The 22,606-nt window shown below is 44.0% G+C and overlaps 1 protein-coding gene across 1 annotated transcript in view; it reads right to left on the bottom strand.

Moving 5' to 3' along the window:
* The window catches only part of ahr1b (aryl hydrocarbon receptor 1b), a 33,598-nt gene extending 11,378 nt beyond the window's left edge, over positions 1 to 22,220 (bottom strand). The window contains exons 1-4 of the mRNA XM_030342611.1: positions 21,459 to 22,220; positions 19,346 to 19,533; positions 5,716 to 5,831; positions 1,245 to 1,334 (exon numbers count right to left, since the gene is read on the bottom strand). Of these exons, the coding sequence (XP_030198471.1) occupies positions 1,245 to 1,334; positions 5,716 to 5,831; positions 19,346 to 19,533; positions 21,459 to 21,499 (435 nt within the window). The 5' untranslated portion in view covers positions 21,500 to 22,220. The remainder of the gene's footprint in view (positions 1 to 1,244; positions 1,335 to 5,715; positions 5,832 to 19,345; positions 19,534 to 21,458) is intronic.
* Positions 22,221 to 22,606: the final 386 nt, after the last annotated feature.

Below are 22,606 nucleotides of genomic sequence, written 5' to 3'. Positions count from 1 at the left end.
TCGGTGTGATTACATGTGATTCTTTTGACCACTTCTAGTGATGATACCAACTCCAGTAACTACAATAGAGCACAGTAGATAAATGGCATATTCTACAGTATACATCTTCCAGAATGATATTAGCCAATAATAGTCTAATTCATTCTACGAGAGAAGCCTTGTGTTGATGATGTCCTCTACATTGTTAACTTCATGTTGGCCTCAAAACAAGTGGGTGTTGACTTTATCAGACACTGTGAATGCTGTCTGTCTTATAAGGTTAGAAAAATAAAACTGTCATCAGGAAGCTACATATATATATATTTTTTTGTACTTGGCTTTGTTTTTATTGCACAATGTGTTTGCTAGTTATATTACAGGCTATTAAGCACTAACTCAATTATGACAGCCATTGTGCTCCTTACCATCCCTGGAAAGAGGGATGGCCCACTCTGCATTCATCTCAAGGTTACCTCCTTGATAATTAAGGGGTTATTTTATTGCCAGAGGGGGGCTAGGATTAGGGGGTTTCATAAAAATATGGCCTTTAAGAGACAACCTTCGAGACCAAAAATGTGATTAAGGACTATACAACAAAAATTGACTTGACTTGATAAGGTCAGAATTGCCCCCTGGAATCAAATCTATCGGGCATACAATGTCATCCCAATGTATAAGCTGTCACTCGGGCATGTGTGTTCATACTGTATCCCCTGATGTGTTTTATAAACAATCTATGCACCTATGGCACCTATGACTCATCTGCCTGAACATGTTGTGTGCCTGGGAAATTGTGTGCCACATGGATGCAAGCAAATGCAATTTAACTTTTTCTAAAATAAATATCTACACTAAAAATACACTAAAATAAATATCAATGGAAATGATTAAAGTGCAAGTTAGAGTAATAGTAATAGTGACACCATCACAGTTACAATTATAATCATAGTTGCGGTGGCAAATGCTTTGCTGGGCCCTGCATGATCTATAGTCAAGTCCTACACACCAAAGTAAAACCTGAGGGACCACAGCCAAACTCAAGCAATACAGTGTACGGTCCCTTCTTAGAGATTACATGGCTTCCCCTGACCAGCTATAGATGTCCTTGACGTAATGCTAGCAATGTTAGTGTTTGGTTGCTAGTGGCATTATTATTGCTTCTTCTTATCACTTTCATTATGAGTTTGCACGTCAAACACAAACTAAGTAAAGCAAAGGGCCGGCTACATTCCAATGCAATAGTATGAGGGCGCATTGAAGGGTACCTGGTGGAAGCCCAGGTAGTCCTGGATGGTGTGGGACGAGTAGAAGATGGTCCCGTCGGCACTGAGGACCAAGACGAAGCCGTTGAGAGCCTGGAGCGGGAGAGATGACAAACACAACAACAATACAGGGGTTGTTTTTACAAAGTGTCAGATTGTCATCAGGTGAAATTCTCCTCCAATGAAGGGTACCTTCCAATTGCTCAAAGTGAACAGTCTTCAGTTTGAACGGCATGTAAGCTCTGCGTTATTATGCTTTGAGGGAATGGAGCCAGTGATCCAGGAGCAGCACCACACATATATAGTATCCAATACATAGAAGACAGTTTAGAATGGAGAAGCCGCTTGAATCGCCATCTTAACATCAATTCACTTCAATACATCAATGCTGTAGGAGGGTCACAGTCTCAGTTGGGAGGCTTATTTTTAAGATATATATATATATATTTATACAACGGGTGGCTTAAATCCAGCGATCTGATTGGTTCCAAACGGTTGTATAATGAGCGTATACATAACTGCTATGACGCCCAATCATTTTTGTGAAAGTTTGCATATCACTCCGCGCCTGGAAGTATAAACGATTACAAAGTATAAAAGTAGTTGTATAAAAGCAATAGCACAGTTCACTGAAGCCTAAAAATATGTTGAATGATGGAGAGGGTGTAAATGTTGTTAACCGCTCTAGCCGAGCCTTCTCTCGGAGGGACTTCTTGCATAGCGACCGTCGTGCATTTTGAAGGCAGCAGGAGGGACTACTTTTTTGTATTCTTTAAAAAAACAGCTATTTTGACTTTCTTGTTTGTTTTTTTAAATGTAGTGTGTCTATGACTTTCGTTTTGCCATAATAGTAATCGTTGTATAAAAGCAATAGATCACTTCAGTCAGTGGTATGTGCTCATTATACCACTGTGAAGGGGGTCGCCGGCCCTCCACTGCGCGTCGGGCCGAACAACGGCCCTTAACAGTGGTATAATGAGCACATACCACAGCCTGTCGTGATCTATTGCTTAAATATATTATCTACATTGTAAAATACGGGTGGACAATTAAGTAATTCTAATTCTAACTCTGCCGCCCATGGCCGCCCCTGGGCATGTGTGTGAGCAGATGAACACCGTGCGGCGTGGACTGAGCACGAGTGGGAACACAGAACCTAGATGGGTAATCATGTAACAATGAGGAGGGTAGGAAAGACAGAGTCGCTTGTTGTGTCAGTTCAAACAGGAACAGCTGGTCCCATGTTTCCACTTCACCAAACACTCCAGAGCCTGCCCCACGCAGCTCCAACTCCCCCCCCCCCCCCCCCCCCCCCCCCAAACCCCCCTCCCCCCTCTCCCCACCTCCTTCCCTACCGCCCATATGGGAACATTTTATAAACAAACACACAAAACAGACACCAAACGGACAAGTATAAACAGTATCTTCAACAGCCACATGCATCAGCGTCCAACGCTGATGTGGATATGCACAGGGAAATTAAACACACACAGAGGGAAGCACACACATGCATATACACACACATACACACACTGACACAGTCAAACGCAGACAAACACACACGCACACACACACACGCACCCACGAGGGCGTACACACACACACACACACACACACACACACACACACACACACACACACACACACACGTGCACACACACATGCACACACACACACACACACACACACATTCGCACGTGCATGTGCACACGCACGGCCGCACACTGAGCAAACCACACAAACCCACAGTTTGGGCAAAAACACAAATATAAACAAAGTCAGGCAAACTCAGTCTTCTCTTTGATTAATCAGCCTACGGGGTGAAAGATGAGTACCGCTGGATATGCTATTTTATTTATGTGCTAATAACCACCAGTGATTCCCAGCCATTATCTACAGCACTTCCAGTCTGTAAACATAAACAGAGGGAAATGTCAAGCCTGAGTGTTTTACACAGACCGTCACTCTCAGACAGGCTTGGCTGCACGGTTAAGGGTTTTTACGTCATTTTGACCACAATCATCTACAAGTCATTCAAAAGAAACACATGAGTTGAGTTAATGCCAGGAGCAAATAGAGTAGCAGCTTTCGCTAAACAAATGAAGGACTGGAAATGGGGATAAACAGATTCTCTATTTAGTACTGCCATTGAGTCCCTTGCCATCTTCCAACATAAATGAGGACGCCATCTTGGTTGCTCGATCGTCTAGTCATGTGGACTCACTGACCTCACAGCTGCAAACGATTTAATCTGAGCATGGGCAGGAACCAGTGAACACAAATGATTATCAGAATGGATGTTTGTTTTGGAAAAAATAAATCCACTGACCAGCACATCAGTCTTTCAAGTAAATCTCATAAATATGTATTTGATATAACTTACTGTGTTTCTATGTTCTTCAATATTTATTCTCCCTATCTTCTCTTACTGTTTGACTGCTGATAATCCCTCCCTTTTGACTTTGTTCACCTTTTATCTCTATTTCTGCTTCATTGTAACCACTAAATAAGCCAAATGTATTATTATGATTTTAATTATTACAAAGAAATCGACTAAACGCAGTGCTGGGTGGAAAGCCAGAGCCCACGTTCCCAACCCAGGCCGGCTGCCTGTCTGTCTCCTCTGCTTGGGCTCGTGAATAATAGACGTGTCCGCAGCTCTTTCATAATGCACCGACTGTCGGAAGCGAAGCGGCGGCCGCGGGCGACTAAAACAAACACTGAGCCTCCGAGGGTTCAGACAGACGATCCCGCAAGTGCTCGCCACTCCTCCCGGGCAGTACTGGGCAGACCCAGTTCTCCTCCTCTCTGGTTGTTGTCTGTCTCCCTGCTCCTCTCGTCGCTGAGCCCGGGCCAGCGCGCTCGCGGCCCGAGACTGGAGCTCCCAACAATGAGCTTTCACAGCTCGTTAGCGGCTCGGCTGGGAGATGCATGGGCCAAGGTTGATCACAATAACCCCAATCTCTCTCATGGGGTCGGGAAGCGGAGCAAGGAGCAGCCGTTTTTACGGGCCCTGCTGGAATGCCAGCGTGATGCACATAGGGAGGAACTGGACTGGAAAATCAATGATTTCTGTAGATTCCCAAATGGTTGGGCAGCCACAGCTAACTCCCCTCCCCCCCCCCCCCCCCCAAACACTCACCCACTCCCATGCTGCAGTATTACTGTTGGGCTCAAGAATGCATGAATCTGGATTTATTTTAACCGGGTCGGTCTGGTGTTTGTTTCGTTTTTGTTGAGGCAACACGGAGTGTAATGCTATGCACAGGTTGCTTCATGCAACAGTTCAAGTTGTGCAACTGTCTTCAGGGTTGGTGGTCATTCTGTTAAGTCTTTAAATGTGTTGTTGGGATGATTTTGTGGAACTTTTCTTTATGCATTAAAATGTTCTTGGGAGACCTTTTTGGAATCCAAAGTGAGTGGGAGCATCTTCTTCTCACAGTGGTGAGAAGACTTTTGGCTTTGAGGATTGCAATAGGAACATTGCTAATGGCATGTTTATTCAGCAGTCCGTCTGAGCCGTTTGTCTAAACGCTCTTCAACCATTCACAGGGGCCCCCGGAGCAGAGCAGACCCTTCAGCTTGAGAGAGGTCAGAGAGGGGCGTCAGTGGGTTTCCAAAACACTCCGAAAAGCCAAACAAACAGCAAATATCAAGTTGAAATAAATTCCCTCACAGCCTTTGACATTTGACCAAAACAACAGAATAATACAAAATAACAAAATGAATACATATCTAAATTGTTTAGAATAGTTTTGGAGTCAATTGTGACCTGAATGTTGTGCAAAGATTTGGTTAGAATTAGTTAAGGTTTTTGTAGATCTACTTGCATGTTCTGTTTTAGTCCTGTACGAGAAGTTGAGATTGCTCGAAGGAAACACGCTTTATTAAAGCCGCTGTAGATAGAATTTGTGATTTGTTAAGAGAGAGAGAGCAGATGAGAGCAGCATTCTGAAAGTAAACAACTACAAATGGTCCAGTGAGAAGTGTTGCATTCACGCACCTTTCATTGACAGACTAGATGGTTTCCCTGAACCAATAGGGGAAGAGAGGCCATGCTTTTGAGTTGGTCCCTATTTACACGCAAATGTCTGGAACATTTATCCAAGTTTCCATCATGGCATACCGTAGCTGGAAACGATAAATACCAATAACTACTGGAGATGGATTTTCTTCCCGGAATGAATGCTCGATGTAACCTTTCCAACGCAAGACAAGAACCAGATGTTAGCAGGTGTGATCGGTTTTCGGTGCAGGGGTAAAGGGGCTGGGCAGAGGCAGGTGTAGTACAACAAGAAAAGATATTCACAGAGAGAAGAACACTCACTAATAGCTGAGGGCTATGTAATTACTTCCTAATTAGACTCCAATTATAGTTCTTAATTATTACCTACAGTCCCTTTAAATAAATTAGGATTCAGAATGTGTGGGAACCAGACTTGCAGAGTGTGTGTGGGTGTACTCTGATACTGACCTGCAGCAACAGCTCTCCTTCTGGCAGCCATGCGTCCGACAGCCCTACCGCCACGTTGCTGTCGCTGCTGGGGCCACTGGGGACCACACTGTTGCATTTGCTGGTCTTCAGGGCCACTGCAGAGAAAGAGAGAGAGAGAGAGAGGCAGAGAGGACGGTTGGGAGAGGAGAGAGAGGGGAGGGAGAGGGGAAGGGGAAGGGGGAGGGAGAGTAGCGAGAGAGAGTGGGAGTGGGAGATGGGAGAGAAAGAGTGGAGAGAGGGGGTTGCAGAGGGAGAAGAGAGCGAGGGGTGCATGGAGACATGAGAGAGAGAGAGGGGGGAGAGGGAAGGAGGGGGAGAGAAAAGAGGGGAGGAGGGAGGGAGAAAGGGAGAGAGAGAGAGAGAGAGAGCGGAAAAATGGGGTAGAGGAGATAGGGGGGAGCGAGAAAGACGGAGAGGGGAGAAAGTGGTGGGGGAGAGAGAGAGAGAGCGGGGAGGAGAGAGAGCGGGGAAAGAGAGAAAGAGAGCGGGTAGGGAAATAGGGAAAGAGAGAGTGGGGCAGGGAGTATGAAAGGAACGGAGTTGGACGAGGTAGGGGGTAGAGAGAAAATGAATAGAGAGAGTGAGAGAGCATGGAGAGAGATAGAGAGAGAGGGGGGGAGGTCGGACGAGAGGCAGTGGGGTCGGGGAAGGAGGGAGACGAAGGGGGAGGGAGGGGGGGAACAGATTTAGTCCTGTAATAATGTTTGCAAAGCACTGCTGTGAAAGTCATAAGCCCTTATGCTTGGAACACCAAACACGCTGGCCCCAAACTCATGAATCATGCATCCAACGCCCTCTCCCCCTTTTTATATTCGATCACCTCCCAGAACCAGAGCTTTCGGTCGGCGTCCAACCTGCTGCTCACCCAGACACTAGAAGCACACAACGTTGGCGTGCTCTCAGATCACAGATTGACAGCCAAAAGACACACACACACACACACACACACACACACACACACACACACACACAGACCACACACACACACACACACACACACACACACACACACACACACACACACACACACACACACACACACACACAAACACAAACACACACACACACACACACACACACACACACACACACACACACACACACACACACACACACACACAAACTAACACACAAATAAACAAACAAACAAACCAAAGTGAATGGCTTTGTTGTGTGTCTTCCACGAGGTCAGTGTGGACCATTTGCTTAGAACTGGGTCATTGGGGTTATTTATACAACACAGCCTTTTTTTTTAAAATCATTATAGTTAGGATAGGTTTTTTTTCTAGGGCTGCAAAAAAATGTTACAGATCAATTAAGGGTCTCACCTGTAGCAATATGGAGTTATATATGACAATTGATTCTAAGATACATATTTTCAACATCTTTCTTAAAAAAATTACACTTCCTATTACAATGATATTACAATTCTAAAAGTCAATTATTATTCCAGTAGCATGCATGTATTCAAAGAATAAAGATCCAATCATGCTTAAATTAATTCCATATTTTCACATCTTTAACATATACCATACTTTCAATCCATTTCATGTATTTCATTATGTGGTCAATTATTTTCTCGTCATCGTCATATATTTTTTTGTTGTGACAGAATTATTTTATTCGTCAGATTTCACCTCTAACCCCTTTTCCCGTTTCTATTCTATTGCAATCGTTCTTGTTCAGTCTTTTGCGCCGGCGTGGTCGACCGACATGGGAGAACAGTGCAGCGGTCAAGGCTCTCTCTCTCTCTCCCTCTCTCTCTCTATTTATTCAGAAGAAACACTTCCACCACTTTACAGTGAGACGAAGAGACAACTCCCTCAGGCGTCACTATATCTGCACTTATGCCGCTTGCTCGCTCTCCAACCCAACCGTCCCCTTACCCCCTCCCCCCTATCAGCTCAGCCCCCCCTCCTCCCTGTATTTCTTCCACAATCTCCCTCCCCCACCATAATCACTCCCTGATAGAGTTTCTCAACCCTCTCTCCGCTAACAGTTAGCGGAGAGCGGCTCACCCATCAGGCTAACCCATCCGCTGCACTCCTAAGCCCCGCCCATTTTCCTTGTTTCTGACATCATCATTGGTCAGCGGCTCCGGGCGGCTGTCATCCATACCCAGGATGAGATTCTCCATTTCCTACAATCTCATTGCTGGAATTGTTCAGAAGGCTCCATCGTGATTGTGCTTATTGTAAACGAGCCATTTTACATGAGGGAGAAGGGGGAGAGAGAGTGTGGTGGGGGGTGTGCAAAGAGGGAGGGAAACTGTTCCCGCCCAACAAATATTTGAATATGCATCAGGATAAAACAAAAGCGTGTGTGGCATATGGCCCCGACCACTAGATGGCTAAACAGCTGACTTGAGCCTCCTACTGTCTGAACAACCTCCCCATCGCAACACCGGCCCTTCTACAGTTCAAAACACCGGGACTCTAGCACTGCAACAGGCCGTGTCGCCCGTGTGTAATCAACCTGAAGGGCTCCACCCTCAGACAGCCGCGGCCGACTGAACGCTTGCCTGGGTCTCCGCACGTCCTGACTTAATGTCATTATGTCTCTGAGAGCAGATTGCTCACTAAGGCAGCCGTGGGTCGTTCAACCTGCTCCGTTCAGCTACGTCGCGTCGCCGGCGTCAGAAGCGACCCGGTGACAATGGGACGGGTAATGAGTGGGGTTTCGCACGATGTCATGAGAAAGGGACCATCGGTGGGCCGCGTTAATCTCTGACCTGGTCGGGCAGCGCGGGGCCCTGACCCGTGGTGACCCTTGACCCCCAGGGGTGATGTCTTGACATGATTGGATGACTAAGTTCTTTGTGGAGGCGTTTGTTGTCCGTGAGGGAGGTTAACAAGCAGGGAAAAGGGGAGAGAGGCGGTAGGAGGGTTGGGTAAGAGTGTCATGAGTGACATTGGAGTCTTGCGCTGGAGAAAATGTGGGCTTTGTGTGGGAGCTTGACCTGGCTTGGCCCGCCCCACACGGGACAAGGCTTTTGGTCAGGAACACCCCTGACCTTGTTCGCATGGGGACACCTTGATGCCGCACCATAGCTTCAACCCCCTTCTGATTGACAACATTCAATGACAATGGTCTTTCTTATTATTTATAATGGTCTTTCTTCTTATTATATGTCCATACGGTGTGTTAATTGGGATTGATCTCAAGATACATTTCACATAGATCCCAGTGCATCAGCCGTGATGAGTTGGACAACTTGTAACATCTCAGCCCACAGTATTTTTGGCCTGGCTTGCTGGTTTTCTTCATTTATGCTTTATGAATAATCAAACCTAAAGCAGCTTTATTATTGCCCAGGTTTTCATATCTTTAATATGCAGAGCCTAGTCAGCCAGTCCCTCTTCATGGTCGGCTGACATCCATAGCGTGACTGCATTATGGCGATGAGATGTCATGAGGGCGACTCACCACCGTGATCCTGAGAGCTGGTTGCTCCCTTGCCAGCTGCTTGGCTAAGCTGTGTTGTTATCGACGCCATTGTGGATGGCGTTGTTAAGTGCTGCGCTGAAATCTTTTACAGAAACACACAATCCTTAAGCCACGATAAATAACGCTCGGTAAAAGAGATGCTAAAATGACGTCGGAGTGCCTGCCTAGTTTTCCCAACCCCAAAGAAATACAAATGAAGCGACACACAGAGGTGCACAGCGAGAGAGGAAAAAGCTGTTTCTTTGACTTTTTCATGATAAATAAACAATTAGTGAGCCGTATCGGTGATCTGCAACGATGGTCTCACTGTGAACTGCGTTGACTGGAGGAGAGAGGCTCTGCGAGGGGAGCTGTCTACACATCCACCCTGCCCATCATCTTCATCGCTCTGCCACTCGGCCTCGCCTCTCCTCAGTGTTTTGGGAATTACAGCAAAAAAAAAAAAAAGACTGATGTGTGGCAGCTAAGTAGTGAGGCTACAGTAGCACAAGCCATCCATAAATAAAAGTGGGCCAACACAGATGAAAAAAAGGAAAACATAACCCGGTGCATGGCCAGAGGGCGGGGGTAAATAGCAGATCTTTATGTCAGGCTTCAGTAGGCAGCAGTGAACATAATGAAAAATTTACATCTCTACCGCCACGGAGTACACGTGGCAAAACAGAACCCCGACGACTCCCTCAAGGCTCTCTCAGGCGTGCTCAATCTAACAGCTTGGCTTTCCCCAAATATGCTTGTCTCGGCAATCAAGAGAAGCCCACAAACAAAGGCTGTGATGAACACACATGGAATCCAAACGTCTCCACTCCACGGGGCCGTTGTAGTAGGTGGGTGGAGCCGGCACAACAGTGCTCCTATCGTACCGAACTCTCACACGGATCGTTTAAAAGATTGGATATATTTTGTATCTCCACACTGCAGGGCTTGGACAGGTGTAAAAGCTGTACATAAATGATTTGAATTAGGAAAGCATTTCTGTACTTTGCCTACTAGTAATGCATAGAAATAATCAACATCTTGTCATATCTTCTGAGAAACAGGCATTTCTCAATAAAGAAATAATGAGAAATAATTGCTGATCGTACACAATGCATGCATAGTTTCTTTTGTTTCATTGTAACCTTGCTTTCCTGAGTTAATGCATTAACCACATGACTGCAAGGGAGGCCAAGAACAGGTTGTAGATATATATAACAGTTCAGCATGCTGGGTTCGTAAAATTCTTTTCATTTTATTCATTGTGTAATCTTTCATCGCAGAAATATGAATTATGCCGATTATGTGCCAGAAGCGCCTGTGAATGTGCTTCAGAAATGCCATAACCTTGAACAGGGATGCAGAGCTTTTAAAAGAGCTTTACATTTCTGCAGCAGAATGTGGGCTGTTCTCTGATAACCGTTGCGGGGCTGAAAGAATTCCTTCCACCGCCTCTACTTGGCTCTCACTAATTGGACTGAGTCAATCTGACAAACAAGCAATGACCCAGAAGGTTAGACATTCGCAAAAGGGCTGTTCAGCCCAACCTGCTTGTGGGACTTTTATTTTCCTAACAACTTATCTGTCTGTGTCGGCATAGACTTGGGACTTAGTGGGAATTTTATTTTCCCCATGGCGCCCCGAGGGTCATCATGGGACAGGGCGGGTCTGGCCAATTAGTTGTTCATTTTTTTTGATTTACCAAGAATACAGAAGCAGCTACTAGGTGGATTCTACTCCCACAAACGTGCAACCTACTCGCACGTACGCACACATACACACACAGACACACATTCACCAACAAAACCACACACACGCATTATCCCTAAATAGCACTAATTCGTATCAAGTGAGTTTTCGAGGCTCATACAACGTGTGGTTGTGTGTGTAGGTGTAACTGTGTTTGTGTGTATATGTGTGTGTTTATGTATATGTGTGTGTGTGTGTGTGAGTGTGTGTGTGTGTGTGTGTGTATGTGTGTGTGTGTGTGTGTGTGCGTGCCTGTGTGTGTGTACGTGTTTGTGTGTGTGTATGTGTGCTGTGTTTGTGTGAAAGAGGTGGAGGGGTGGGATCTGTATCTTCATGGGGCTTTGCTTTCAGCCAAATTGGATCCAAAACCATTTTAGCAGTTTTTATTTTCGACGCCATGCTATTTAGTGTGGGGTGACCCTTCCTTTGAAAAGAGGATAGAGAAATACCGAGAGAACAAGGCCAAATGTTACATGAACTGGTCAAGGATCTATTACAGCATTTTAGAGAAACTTCACTTAAATATGTGTGTATATATATATTTATTAATAATTGCAATTTTTCATTATCATTATATACATTTGAATTGTTAGAAATTATATATTATTGCTACTACTACTAGTATTACTATAGCAGCATATATAATATATTATCATGATTATAATTACAATTAAAATAATAAGCATTATTATGAATAGTATTATTAATATGAATATTAAAATAAAATGATAATATTGTAACAATTCTTATGTAAAAATTAAATATATTTTAATTTTTAACTATTGATATGACTAATACTATAAATTTTATTTTATTTTTTTTTATTTTAACTATTGATATGACTAATACTATAAAATAATAATAAGAAATTAAAGCCAAAATATCTATGAAGAATTTAGAATTCTTTAGGCCAGAGCAAGATTTATTTGATTTGAATGAGAAAAATATGATTATTTAAAAAATGTGTGGCCACTGGCCAGGTATTAATAACGCCTTCAAACCAGGCCCGCCTCCTTCCTGAAGCAGTGATTGCATGTGATGTGGGGTCTCCCGCGGTGCAGAGCGAGCTGCAGCCGTCTGCTCTGTTTACCCCACATATTGCACATCTCTGCTGTCACGTCATGCGGAATAACAACCGCACAAGTCTCCGCCGTGAAGCCGTGCTATATTTGGACGGCACTAACAAAACATATTAAGTCCACTGGGGGATGTGGGGGCCTATTGTGAAAGTGCAACCCCCCCCCACACACACAACCCTTTCCCCCCCCACCCTGACCACTCTCCCCCCTCTCTTCCCAGTTTTGAAAGTCCCCCCCTCTGCCCCCCCGGATACTCTGGTTCTGTTGGCCACACCCAGATGACCTGTTGCTAGCATAGTGGAGGATGACAGGGGCGACGCTGCTAAGGTTTACTTTGGATCAATGCCACGACTCATTCCCCCCCTGCAGGAAGCTATAACCATTGTCTATACACTAGAATAGGTGGAGATAAATATAGAGAGAGAGAGAGAGAGAGAGAGAGAGAGAGAGAGAGAGAGAGAGAGAGAGAGAGAGAGAGAGAGAGAGAGAGAGAGAAAGGGAGGGAGAGAGAAAGGGAGAGAGAGCATACAGGAGACTGCAGAAGGTGCGGGAGAAGGCGTGAGAGAAGGCGCGCGTCTCTGTGCATTAGCTGCGGTGGTGTGCGCGCGTGTGTGTGTGATCATATCTGTTTGTGAATTATTCTATCCGTGTGTGAGTGAACGGCTTTCTCTCTGACTCACGGGGTAAATATAGAACGCTTCAACCTGCCTGCCTGCCGACACACACTGCAGCAAATGAACACGCGATGCACACACAGACCCCGCATCCGCTGACATACACATGGCTGCACGCACACTGCACACCCCCACTCCGACATACATACACACAGACACACACACACACACGAGCCGAACAAGAACAGCCACACACACACACACACACACACACACACACACACACAAAAATGGCCACACAACCCGAACAAGAACACACACGGACACACAAACCAGGCCAGTAATGCAGTGCAATAGCAGGCATCCTATGCGGCTATGCAGTCTCCCAAGCTTTTCGGAATCACATGTTGGCACATTTGCTGATGAGCCGTGACTCAAAGAGGTGGGGGGTGCCGGGGAGAAGTGATTTGGGCAGGAGCAGGGAGGGGTCATTCCCGATTACACCTACCCCGCCCAACCAGTAGCCCGCATTCCACACAGCACCCTGTGAGTGTTCCAGCTTAGGAACCCGTGCTCAATAGGGGTGGGAGAGAGAGAGAGAGAGAGAGAGAGAGAGAGAGAGAGAGAGAGAGAGAGAGAGAGAGAGAGAGAGAGAGAGAGAGAGAGGGACGGAGAGAGAGCCAGAGAGAGAGGGGGGGGTTAGTCAAGGGATGACCCACTACCGATCACTTAGCGCACATAAGCTCCACCCACTCATCTGCGTGCTAACAAGCGACAATACAGGGAGAGGAGGGGGAGGGGGAAGGGTTGGCATCCCCCAGATCCCCCCCCCCCCCCCCAACCAGAACAGAACCATGACATGTCACAAGACTATCCACGACCAGAGCCAGGCAGCTTATGTAACAAAATCAGCATCCCGGTGTACACAAGGATCTACAACATAGTACGACCAGAAAGAGAGAGCGATAGAGGGAAGTAGAGCCAGCCAATGACGTCTCTCCATAGCCTCCAACGTAAAGCCCACTATGCTATCGCTATGGCAGGCGAGAGTTTTCCAGCTGCTGGGAATTTCACTGGCCTTTAGCCGTGTCCTTCGAGAAGGAATAAATCATTAAACAGAAGGATCGGATTCAGTTTCAAGAAAAATAGTATTTGTCATTTTTAAAGGTTTAAACAAACCTTGAGAAGGGCTTTTATGAAGTGTCCTTTAAACGTTCATTGTCAAGTTTAAAGAGCATAACAATATCATATCCGACATGCTATTAGGTGTATAGCACTTTACATAATCCATTTTTGATTTGCCTAGCTTGATCTGAAGAGAGTTGCATAGCGTGTAGCCCTGTTTGCCCTCTACCTAGTGACGGAAGACTTTTACAATGGCAATATAATAATGGATCACATTATGAAAACTACAGTCGTTTTTTTAGGAAAACTACCATCCAGTGGAACTTTATGACCATAAAACAAACAACACAACATTGAATGTTGGTTTAAGTGGTGCTACTCCATTATATTATATTAACATGCATTCATTTAGAAGACATACATTTATTCAAAGCCACTTAGAAGTGATGTTGAATAAGCAAAGTATGTCATAACTACATAGTAAACTATACTAAGTTTATGTGTGACCAAGTTTTAAATGTCCCCACATAGGAAATGATTATCATGGTGATCATTTTGGTAAGTCATTTTTAGGTCACTGCCCGGAATCATGCGAGTGAAACAACAAAAAACAGCAAATGCTGACTGTAACGATGACCTTCAAAATCTCCTGGTCACTTTTTCCACTCTTTCCAACTCTGCCTCAGTGCTAACATCCTTGCTATTCACCGGCCGACATACTTAACAGGAAACGCTCAGACAGATGAATCCTTTTGAAATCCATAGAGAGATTATTCCTCCTAATCTGTGTCGGTATTTACCGTACACGGTATTGCAAAATGCATCAACAATGATGCAACATGAACAATTACACGATGAGATGATCGCTGGATTATTAACCAGAGGTTGTATCTGATCCTGCTCTGCTTCATTTACAGGTTTACACTGTGATCCGTGAACCACCTCTATCACTGTTCAATGCTCCCAGCAAACAAGGAACACAGTTCAACCAAGGAAAGGGGTTCTGATTCATGGTTCCACTATTTTCTCCCTTCTGACACCATCAGAAGGGAGAAATCAAAGCTGAGGGGAAAGGTGTCTTGAGATTAACCAAGGTATAAGCAGTAGTGGATGCAGTACGTCGATCTTTAAAATAAGTCATGTAAAAGTTATGAAAATGTACCCAAAGTAAAAGTACAAAGTATGAGCATTGAAATATATAAGTAGCAAAAGTAAAGTTAACCATTAAACAGAATGGCCAATTTCAGAATAGTATGTAGTATTGCCTTATATTTATTTTGTTATCCCATTGCTTTAATGATTGTATTTCTTTAACTGCGGTCTGATCCCACCTTGGGGTGCTGCTCGCTGTAAACCAGGGGAGTGCATGGAGAATGACACATAGAAAAATGAGGACAATAAAGACGCTTGTTTCTGGGGTAATGGTAGCCCTTCCAACACTGCCCGGAGCCTTCTTAATGGCTTAGATCTGTCGCCCGGGATCGTGTCTCTCTGCAGAGGGGGGCATGGGAGTAGGATGGAGCCTGCCTCTCGAAAACCCTCCTCAGACTCAATCAACACACAATCAGTCAACCTCGATTCTGGCGTTTCATTTGCTGGTGTTTAGAAATCTGGAAACACAGGGTTTGCATATTTAGACCATTTGAGAGTTAGTAAGGTAAATATTGGGTTTGAGGTTTTAGGAGGGGGATGTGTAGACATTGATATATGGCTTACTGGAAGTCCAACCACTCCATTGTTTACAATTGTTTCTTAATGATACGTTTCCGGTTTGTTTATTTGACTTTGACCTTGCCTGTGCTGAACGGGGGGCGGAACAACCTTGGACAAGCAGCACTTTGCACTTAAAAGAACATCAGGGGGTCCCCAGTGAGGCCCACGTGCTACAAAGGGGGCTCCACAGAGAGAGGGATACGACTACAATTTGCTAACAGACCGCATCCTCCGTTCTCCGCAGTGGATTATCCCAGGACAACAAGCCACTTGGGAAGGGGGGGGGGAGCTGCCATTGTGTGTGTATTTGTTCTGCTCACAAGCCTTTACAAAAGTCCTCACCCCCTGCCTTGTAAGTGGAGTAACACTTTCGGGCAGCAACCGGGTGAAAGAGAGAGTGTACATGGAGCCGGCTACACATGAATGTGGCAAACAGATACAAAACAGAGCTGCCATCCAAGCTCTTGGGACTTCCATTAGTGTCCCAAGCAACCAAAACAACGATAAAAATGCAGATCGAAGACATACTCACATTGACGTGGGGGGGAAACAGAGACTTCATCCATATTGGATCATTGGAAACAGGCTTGAGGCTGCGTAATAGCTGCATTTGATGGTATTTGTTTTGATTGGTTGTTGTTCTGCTTACAATGGTAAACTTAGAAACTCTACAATAATTTCTTTGATATTCTTTGATGGACAGAAAACTGTTATTGCATTTCATACTATGGACATAAGGTCAAGGAATGGCCCTGGGTAAGTGTTTGCAGAGTGCTGGCTGAGAAAGATGCGATCACAGTTCTCCACTGGAGGAAGGCACTCCCAAGCCTCTCCAAAGCTCAGATTTGAGAGGGGTTATTATTGTGTAGCGTCTAGGATCAATGGGACAGAGATAAAGATGGCAGCTGGACTGCATAATACTTTCCGACAGATTAACGTATCTCTGCAAAGGCTTTGTTCCACTCACACATGAATAATTACTTAGATGGCCAAAACGCAAGCTTGCGGTACAACGACACATACAAAGATACGCAATATGTAATAATATCATTCAATAATAGCACACTTGCATCATAACTGGGTTATTATAACCAACAGATTGGCCAATAGAAAGACCCGATACACAACGCTGACCAATCAGGACAAGCCGTGCAATCTCTAGCCAATCGGTGAAGGCAACAGAAATATCCCCACCCCCCCCCCCCCCGAGCCACGAGCACTCGATGCAACCACCCGGCATGGTGATTCTAATCCTAGTCTGACATGGACTTTTATATCACTGTTTACATACAACAAATCATGAGCGGCAGCAAATCCAGCCATAGGCACTGTGCTTTCAGATGTACTGGGAAATAACCCGGAGCGTCGCCCTCCTTAACGCCAAGGCCCCTTAGCTCGTTAATTACTTAGGGACAGTCCAGTAAGTAGGTTAATGCAGTTAGGTAAAAGGCTACGGGCCACCGTCTATAGGCTACACTTTGACCTATTAATGCTACCATCCACGATCAATAATTCATTGTGGCACGTCAATGCGCCATTAGATCATTCAATATGCTCGGGAATATGGAAGTCTTGAATCTGCCTCTCATATAATGTCTTCACATACACATTGCAGTCAAAAATCTGATGTTAACTGAATGATGGACACCAGAGTTTATCGATACGATACAGTCACGGCAATCTTGTCTTTTAATCTTTGGAGGATGAGTAACGTTGCTAGTCCTCAAACACATTTTCGAACCTACCTCTGGCAGTTAAACACACAAACCAACCAAAACGTTCAGGGCGGAGACAACACATTAAAAAAACAAGCATCCGCTACCTCTCCCCTTAAACACACCGCTATCACAGGAGCGGTATCCTGTCGGTCTCAGCCCAAACAGTCATTTCAGAAAGCCAGTCGTCGTCTTAAACAAACATTGCTCTCCCTCCATTTCATAAATTCTTTAAACTCTGGGGTTTTCTCTTAATTATTCATGCTAGGGAGCGCATCTGAAGGCTGCAATGCAGCACTCTCCTGTGAGGTCCCCGGCCTAAAATAACGTCTACACTCCCCGTGGTGGAGAGGCCGGTCGGCTGCAGGACCATTATTGCCCCCCTTATGTCTTCACAATGCAGCCCCCCGTATTGCCCTCTTTAAAAGGACACAGCCAACACTTTCTCCTTTATTGCCAAACAAAAGACACATTGCAGTGGCAAACACACACTGATACAGACAGACAGACAGCTAGACAGCTAGACAGACAGACACATACACACACACACACACACACACACACACACACACACACACACACACACACACAGGGCTGCGATGAAATATTAAGAGCCTTTCCCTAAGAATGACATAGTTTGAAGCTTGGCTGGCTACCTCCTCTCCCTCCCCCCCTCTCTCACTCTCTCTTACTCTATTACTCTTTCTCTCGCGCTCTATCTCACTCTCCCACTCCTTCTCACTCTCATTCACTCTCTCTCCCTCTCTTCTTCATCTTCTCCCTCTCTTCTTCACCTTCAACCTTTCTCCCTCTCTCTCTCTCCCTCTCTTCTTCACCTCCTCCTACTCCCTCCCTCTGTCTCTCTCCATCTCTCTTGCTCTCCCTCAGCCCTGGAGCTGATAAGATGCGTTGTGAAAGCGTCTGAAAACACATCACACATACAGGGCCATCAAGGAGCGCCAGTGTTTTGACACACTCCTAACGGTTGAAAGAACCGTGGCCATTTTTGTTGACTAATTTTACAAATTGTACCTTACTTTATTGTAATTCTACGAGGCACTGGTGTAATCATTACACCAACACTTAATATATATTACCCTGTTGTTTGCATTCTTATGTTTTCTTTGGCATCTGTGGCACAATCATTTCCTTCAGGATTAATAAAGTTAGATATTGTCTTATTTTATCATTGCTAAACTAATTTTAAAACCCAGTCTATCAGAGCCAACGCTGGCTGCCGTCTCCGTAGGCGTAGTGCATCCCAGCCCAGGGTTGGGGGGGGATGTTCTTTACAGCATGCAGCCCAGGACTCCAATACTGAGCATTCAAACACAAAACCTGCATTTCTCTGGAAGAATGGCCTGAAGGTAGACTCCATCAGACCACATTCAAACCCATCGATTTGCTCACTCACTCGATATTCGTCACATGAAAAACTCCTCATGAGGAATAATGGAAATGTTTCCTTCCTCCTTTTCTGCTGATAATGGAACCAATTTTAGTGTCACCTCTTTACACACATTGTATTGGCACATTTCACAAATAATATTATAATATTGTCGACAACAATTGTACTTTTATAAGTACAATTGTTTTGTAAAGCTTGAGCTGCTCCCCCCGCGACCCGACCCCGGATAAGCGGATGAAGATGAGATGAGACAATTGTGCTTTTATAAAGTTGTTCTTGTTTAGAACAACTTGATAATTCTTTAATGGCTAAATGTATACACTAAACGTGTTGCTGTTATTGAATAGCTAAGTTCATCCAATAGGATGTTGTTTCTGTTCTCCAATACACATAGTTTATCGAATAAGAAGTTGTTTGATTTTCTTGAATGGCTATGTTTGTGCAATAGGAAGTTGTTACTGTTGTTGAATAGCAAGGTTTATCGAATAAGAAGTTGTTGTTAAAAAAGTTGTTGTTAAAAATAAGAAATTATCGTTCAAATTCCAATTATCCAAGTTATATTTGTCAAAAAACAGAAGTTACAGTAACAGCATAAAAGTAATATATACTTTTATAATGTAACAATATTATAACAGAACAGGTAAAATATAATTACAATTAAAATTCCATCCTAATTAAATCTCTGTTTTTATATATGTGCACAGATGATGTAAACAGTGTTAACAATGTGTAAACAGTGTTGCATAGGAAAGGTAAGGGTCTGGGTCCTTCAGCTAAGTGTACCTGAGAAGAAGTTCTTGGCCCGGAGGTAACTGACGCTCAGACGGAGGATGGAGAGTTTGTCCAGGCTGGTGGTCACCTCCTCGGGGAACGGCAGCAGGCTGGCCAGCCTCTCCAGCTCCCCGTTCAGACGGTCTCGGTGCCGTTTGGAGGGGTTCGACTTGGATCCCTCATTTGAAACTTGCTTAACGCTGGAAAATAGAAGCACCATAAAATAGATGATGATTAAGTACGATCAGTTGATTAGATGATGAGATATCGGATTCCTAGTAGAGCTGGTTGATAATTGCAGCTAAATAACATTTTCCAACTGATATATTTTTCTTGTGATGTAGCCATGAAGAGCAGTGACATTAAATATTTAATTTAACGTTATGATGCTATCCAAAAGCCTAGTCAATATTTTGCCACATGCCCTACCTAAAAGAAATGTACACTTGGGCAAAGAACATGAATATGAAAAAATATATATGTCAGTTAGTTCAGTCGATCTATCAATCCCACCAGAAAAAATTAAATCACATAAACAAATCACATTTTCTGTTAAATGACATGTGTCATATTGATTCAGTTCACACATCTAAAACAATAAAGCCTGGTATATATTTAATCTGGAAGAATATATAGAAAAGTGAAATAGCCTATTACCATGTGTCATACAAAACAACAATAGGTAACAATTAATAAAAATAAAGAGCCCATGCATCATATACCAAGGTTTTTTATAAAGAATCACCTGCAGATGTATTAAACATTTTAAAAGGGGTAAAATAGCATTCGTTCAAACTGCTATATAAGAAACCATTTCTATTTTTTACTCTGTGTAAGGCTTCATCGTGCCTAATTTAAATGAGAAATGAGCCGTGCACTTAGTTCATATTGTGCTATATCCATTCACCCATGTGATGAAAAAACAAACACCCAATGATGTCCTCTCTCAGCGCGACTTGTTGACGCAATGGTCTTTGGCATTACTTTATAGGCTATTAAAAAAAATACTAAAGGTCTACCAGCCTATATTAGCCTACCAATATTTTTTTACCTAAATGCATTGAATGAATAACATTGTTATTTATTCCTGCTTTGAAAAGGCTATCCATTTGAGATGGATAGGTCTATAGGCTCTCCTCAGAGGAGATTGCAGGCCTATTTAAACCAATATAGGCTGCTTCAGGGCCTATATGGCTATAGCTACTGATGTCTGATTTAATCAACATCTATTCAATGAAAATCGTTTAATAAACCATCATTAAAACAGAATCATTAGCCTGCCAAACTTCAAATAAACAAATACTCAGAATATTTGGCCTGGAACCCTGTTACATAGGCCTAGTGATTTAAATATCGCAAACTATGTTGCAAATCAACATGCCACTAATTTGCAAGACAAAAACGAACACGAAATATAATTAAAATAAGAAGAGAACAGTGTTTGACTTTCGGGAATGATTAATTGGTGCTTAGCTCTAAAACAACTGTGTGGTGTGCTGTCACTCAGCCTGGCCCAGGACCTCTTCGGAGGGCCCATGTACTCAAGGTCCTCCATCGAATTGAATATTCGGGTGATAACAGAACGTAGGCTTATAAATATATAAATGGAAAAGTAATATAAAATAAAATATCAAACATAATCCTGAAGGTTATTAGACAAGCCTCCGTGGGCAGGCCCATTTCAACGGCGACCGATATACTCTATATACAGTGTAACATATTATGAACACGCCTTTCCACACTTTTTTGCTCTACTTTCGCACAACAGATTCAGCCCTGCTTCAGAGTAAGTAATGCAAGTGGACGTGCGTCTAATTAACTCGGTGTCAAAGAGAGGACAGAGGTGCTACGATTCCAGCTTCCAGTAAATCAATACAAATATAGGCCACACATCCAGGATTGTTTTTTTACTTCAATATGTTTTGATCTAATAATCCATCTATCCATCCAAATACAGGCTATCTGCATTGACAATTCTGCATGTCAAGAGGGATGTCAAGGCATTTGGTGAGGGAGGATGGAGAGAGTAGGCCTACCTATTTTATTATATCCCTTCATCATCGGGTTGACAGACCTTTACCAAGGAGGTAGTTAATATTTAATTTAATTTGTTAGATGTACTTACGCTCTTTGTACCGGTTTTCTCCTTTTTCGCCCGGCATACATGGTGATGGCTGTGGGTTATGTAAGCCCCCAAATGATCCTTGGAAAAAAATGTTTTAAGCGACGCGTCTGCGACCCTGCGCTACATAAAGCCACCAAAGAATTGTTCTTACACTAATCCCGCAGATCAAGAACGTAAACAAACTGCAACGTTCAGCAATGCAAATAAAAATAAAATGCACATACAACTCAATGAATGACTGAGAACAATTTAACGTCGTCTAATTGAGTTTAAAAAATATAAACATGGAGGGACTTCAAAACGTCAGTGGTGCTGAGCATCTTATTAGTGGCAGGCCGGGTCCTGATCTATCAAAAAAGATCGAGTCTGTGCATGAGACGCCGGATATCCGCGGCTTCAGTGGAGAGCTGGACGTGAACCCCGGGAAGAACCAGCATTAGTTAGTGTCGCCATCGAAAAAAGGTTGCTCTACATTGCAATGACTTTGCGGCGTAGTTCAACGGTTCCCGCTAAACAAACCGTAGCCATCAGCGGTCGTCAAAAAAAACACCGAAAGAAAAAAGACGCGTTCACATTAAGAAATATAATCACTTTTCTTATTTTGTATAGACTCAAGAAGGCTTTAACCAATTCAATTGAACGCGTCAGGTCCGGGTACCGGGCACGCGCATTCCTCTAGCGGGCACAACAGTGTCCGACACAGATTTGAACGGGGTCGCGCAGGCTCTTCAGACATGGGAGTCTGCGTTGGCATATGAGAATCTCTCCTGGAAACACAGGCCGACGCGTCATGCTTGCGCGCCCCCGCGTGCGGTTTTTCGACCAATCGGCGTCTAGTTGATAGACTAGCGGTTTATGTTGAGCCTAAGTGGCCTTGCTGTATGTGGGTCAGAGGTTAGACTTTTAAATAATGTAACCAGCTGAATTCACATCTAACATCGCAGTGACATTCAACAGAAGGGGACACAATAGTATTTTACCTGAGGTATATTGCCAATGTTCATTCTGCATTCTCCGTGTAGCCAATGAAGAGGCTTCATATGATGACGAGAGACTGACCTTCCCTTTATCTCGGATGTAATATTTCTCTCAATATTGATAATATTTATGTTTAGCTCATTTGACCAGATTAAAGCATATTACAAAGC

This window comes from Gadus morhua, chromosome 20 (genome assembly GCF_902167405.1).
Source record: "Gadus morhua chromosome 20, gadMor3.0, whole genome shotgun sequence".
In the NCBI taxonomy this organism is placed as follows: Eukaryota; Metazoa; Chordata; class Actinopteri; order Gadiformes; family Gadidae; genus Gadus; species Gadus morhua.
Note: the sequence above shows the minus strand (reverse complement) of the source record. Positions and strands in the feature narration are given on the sequence as shown.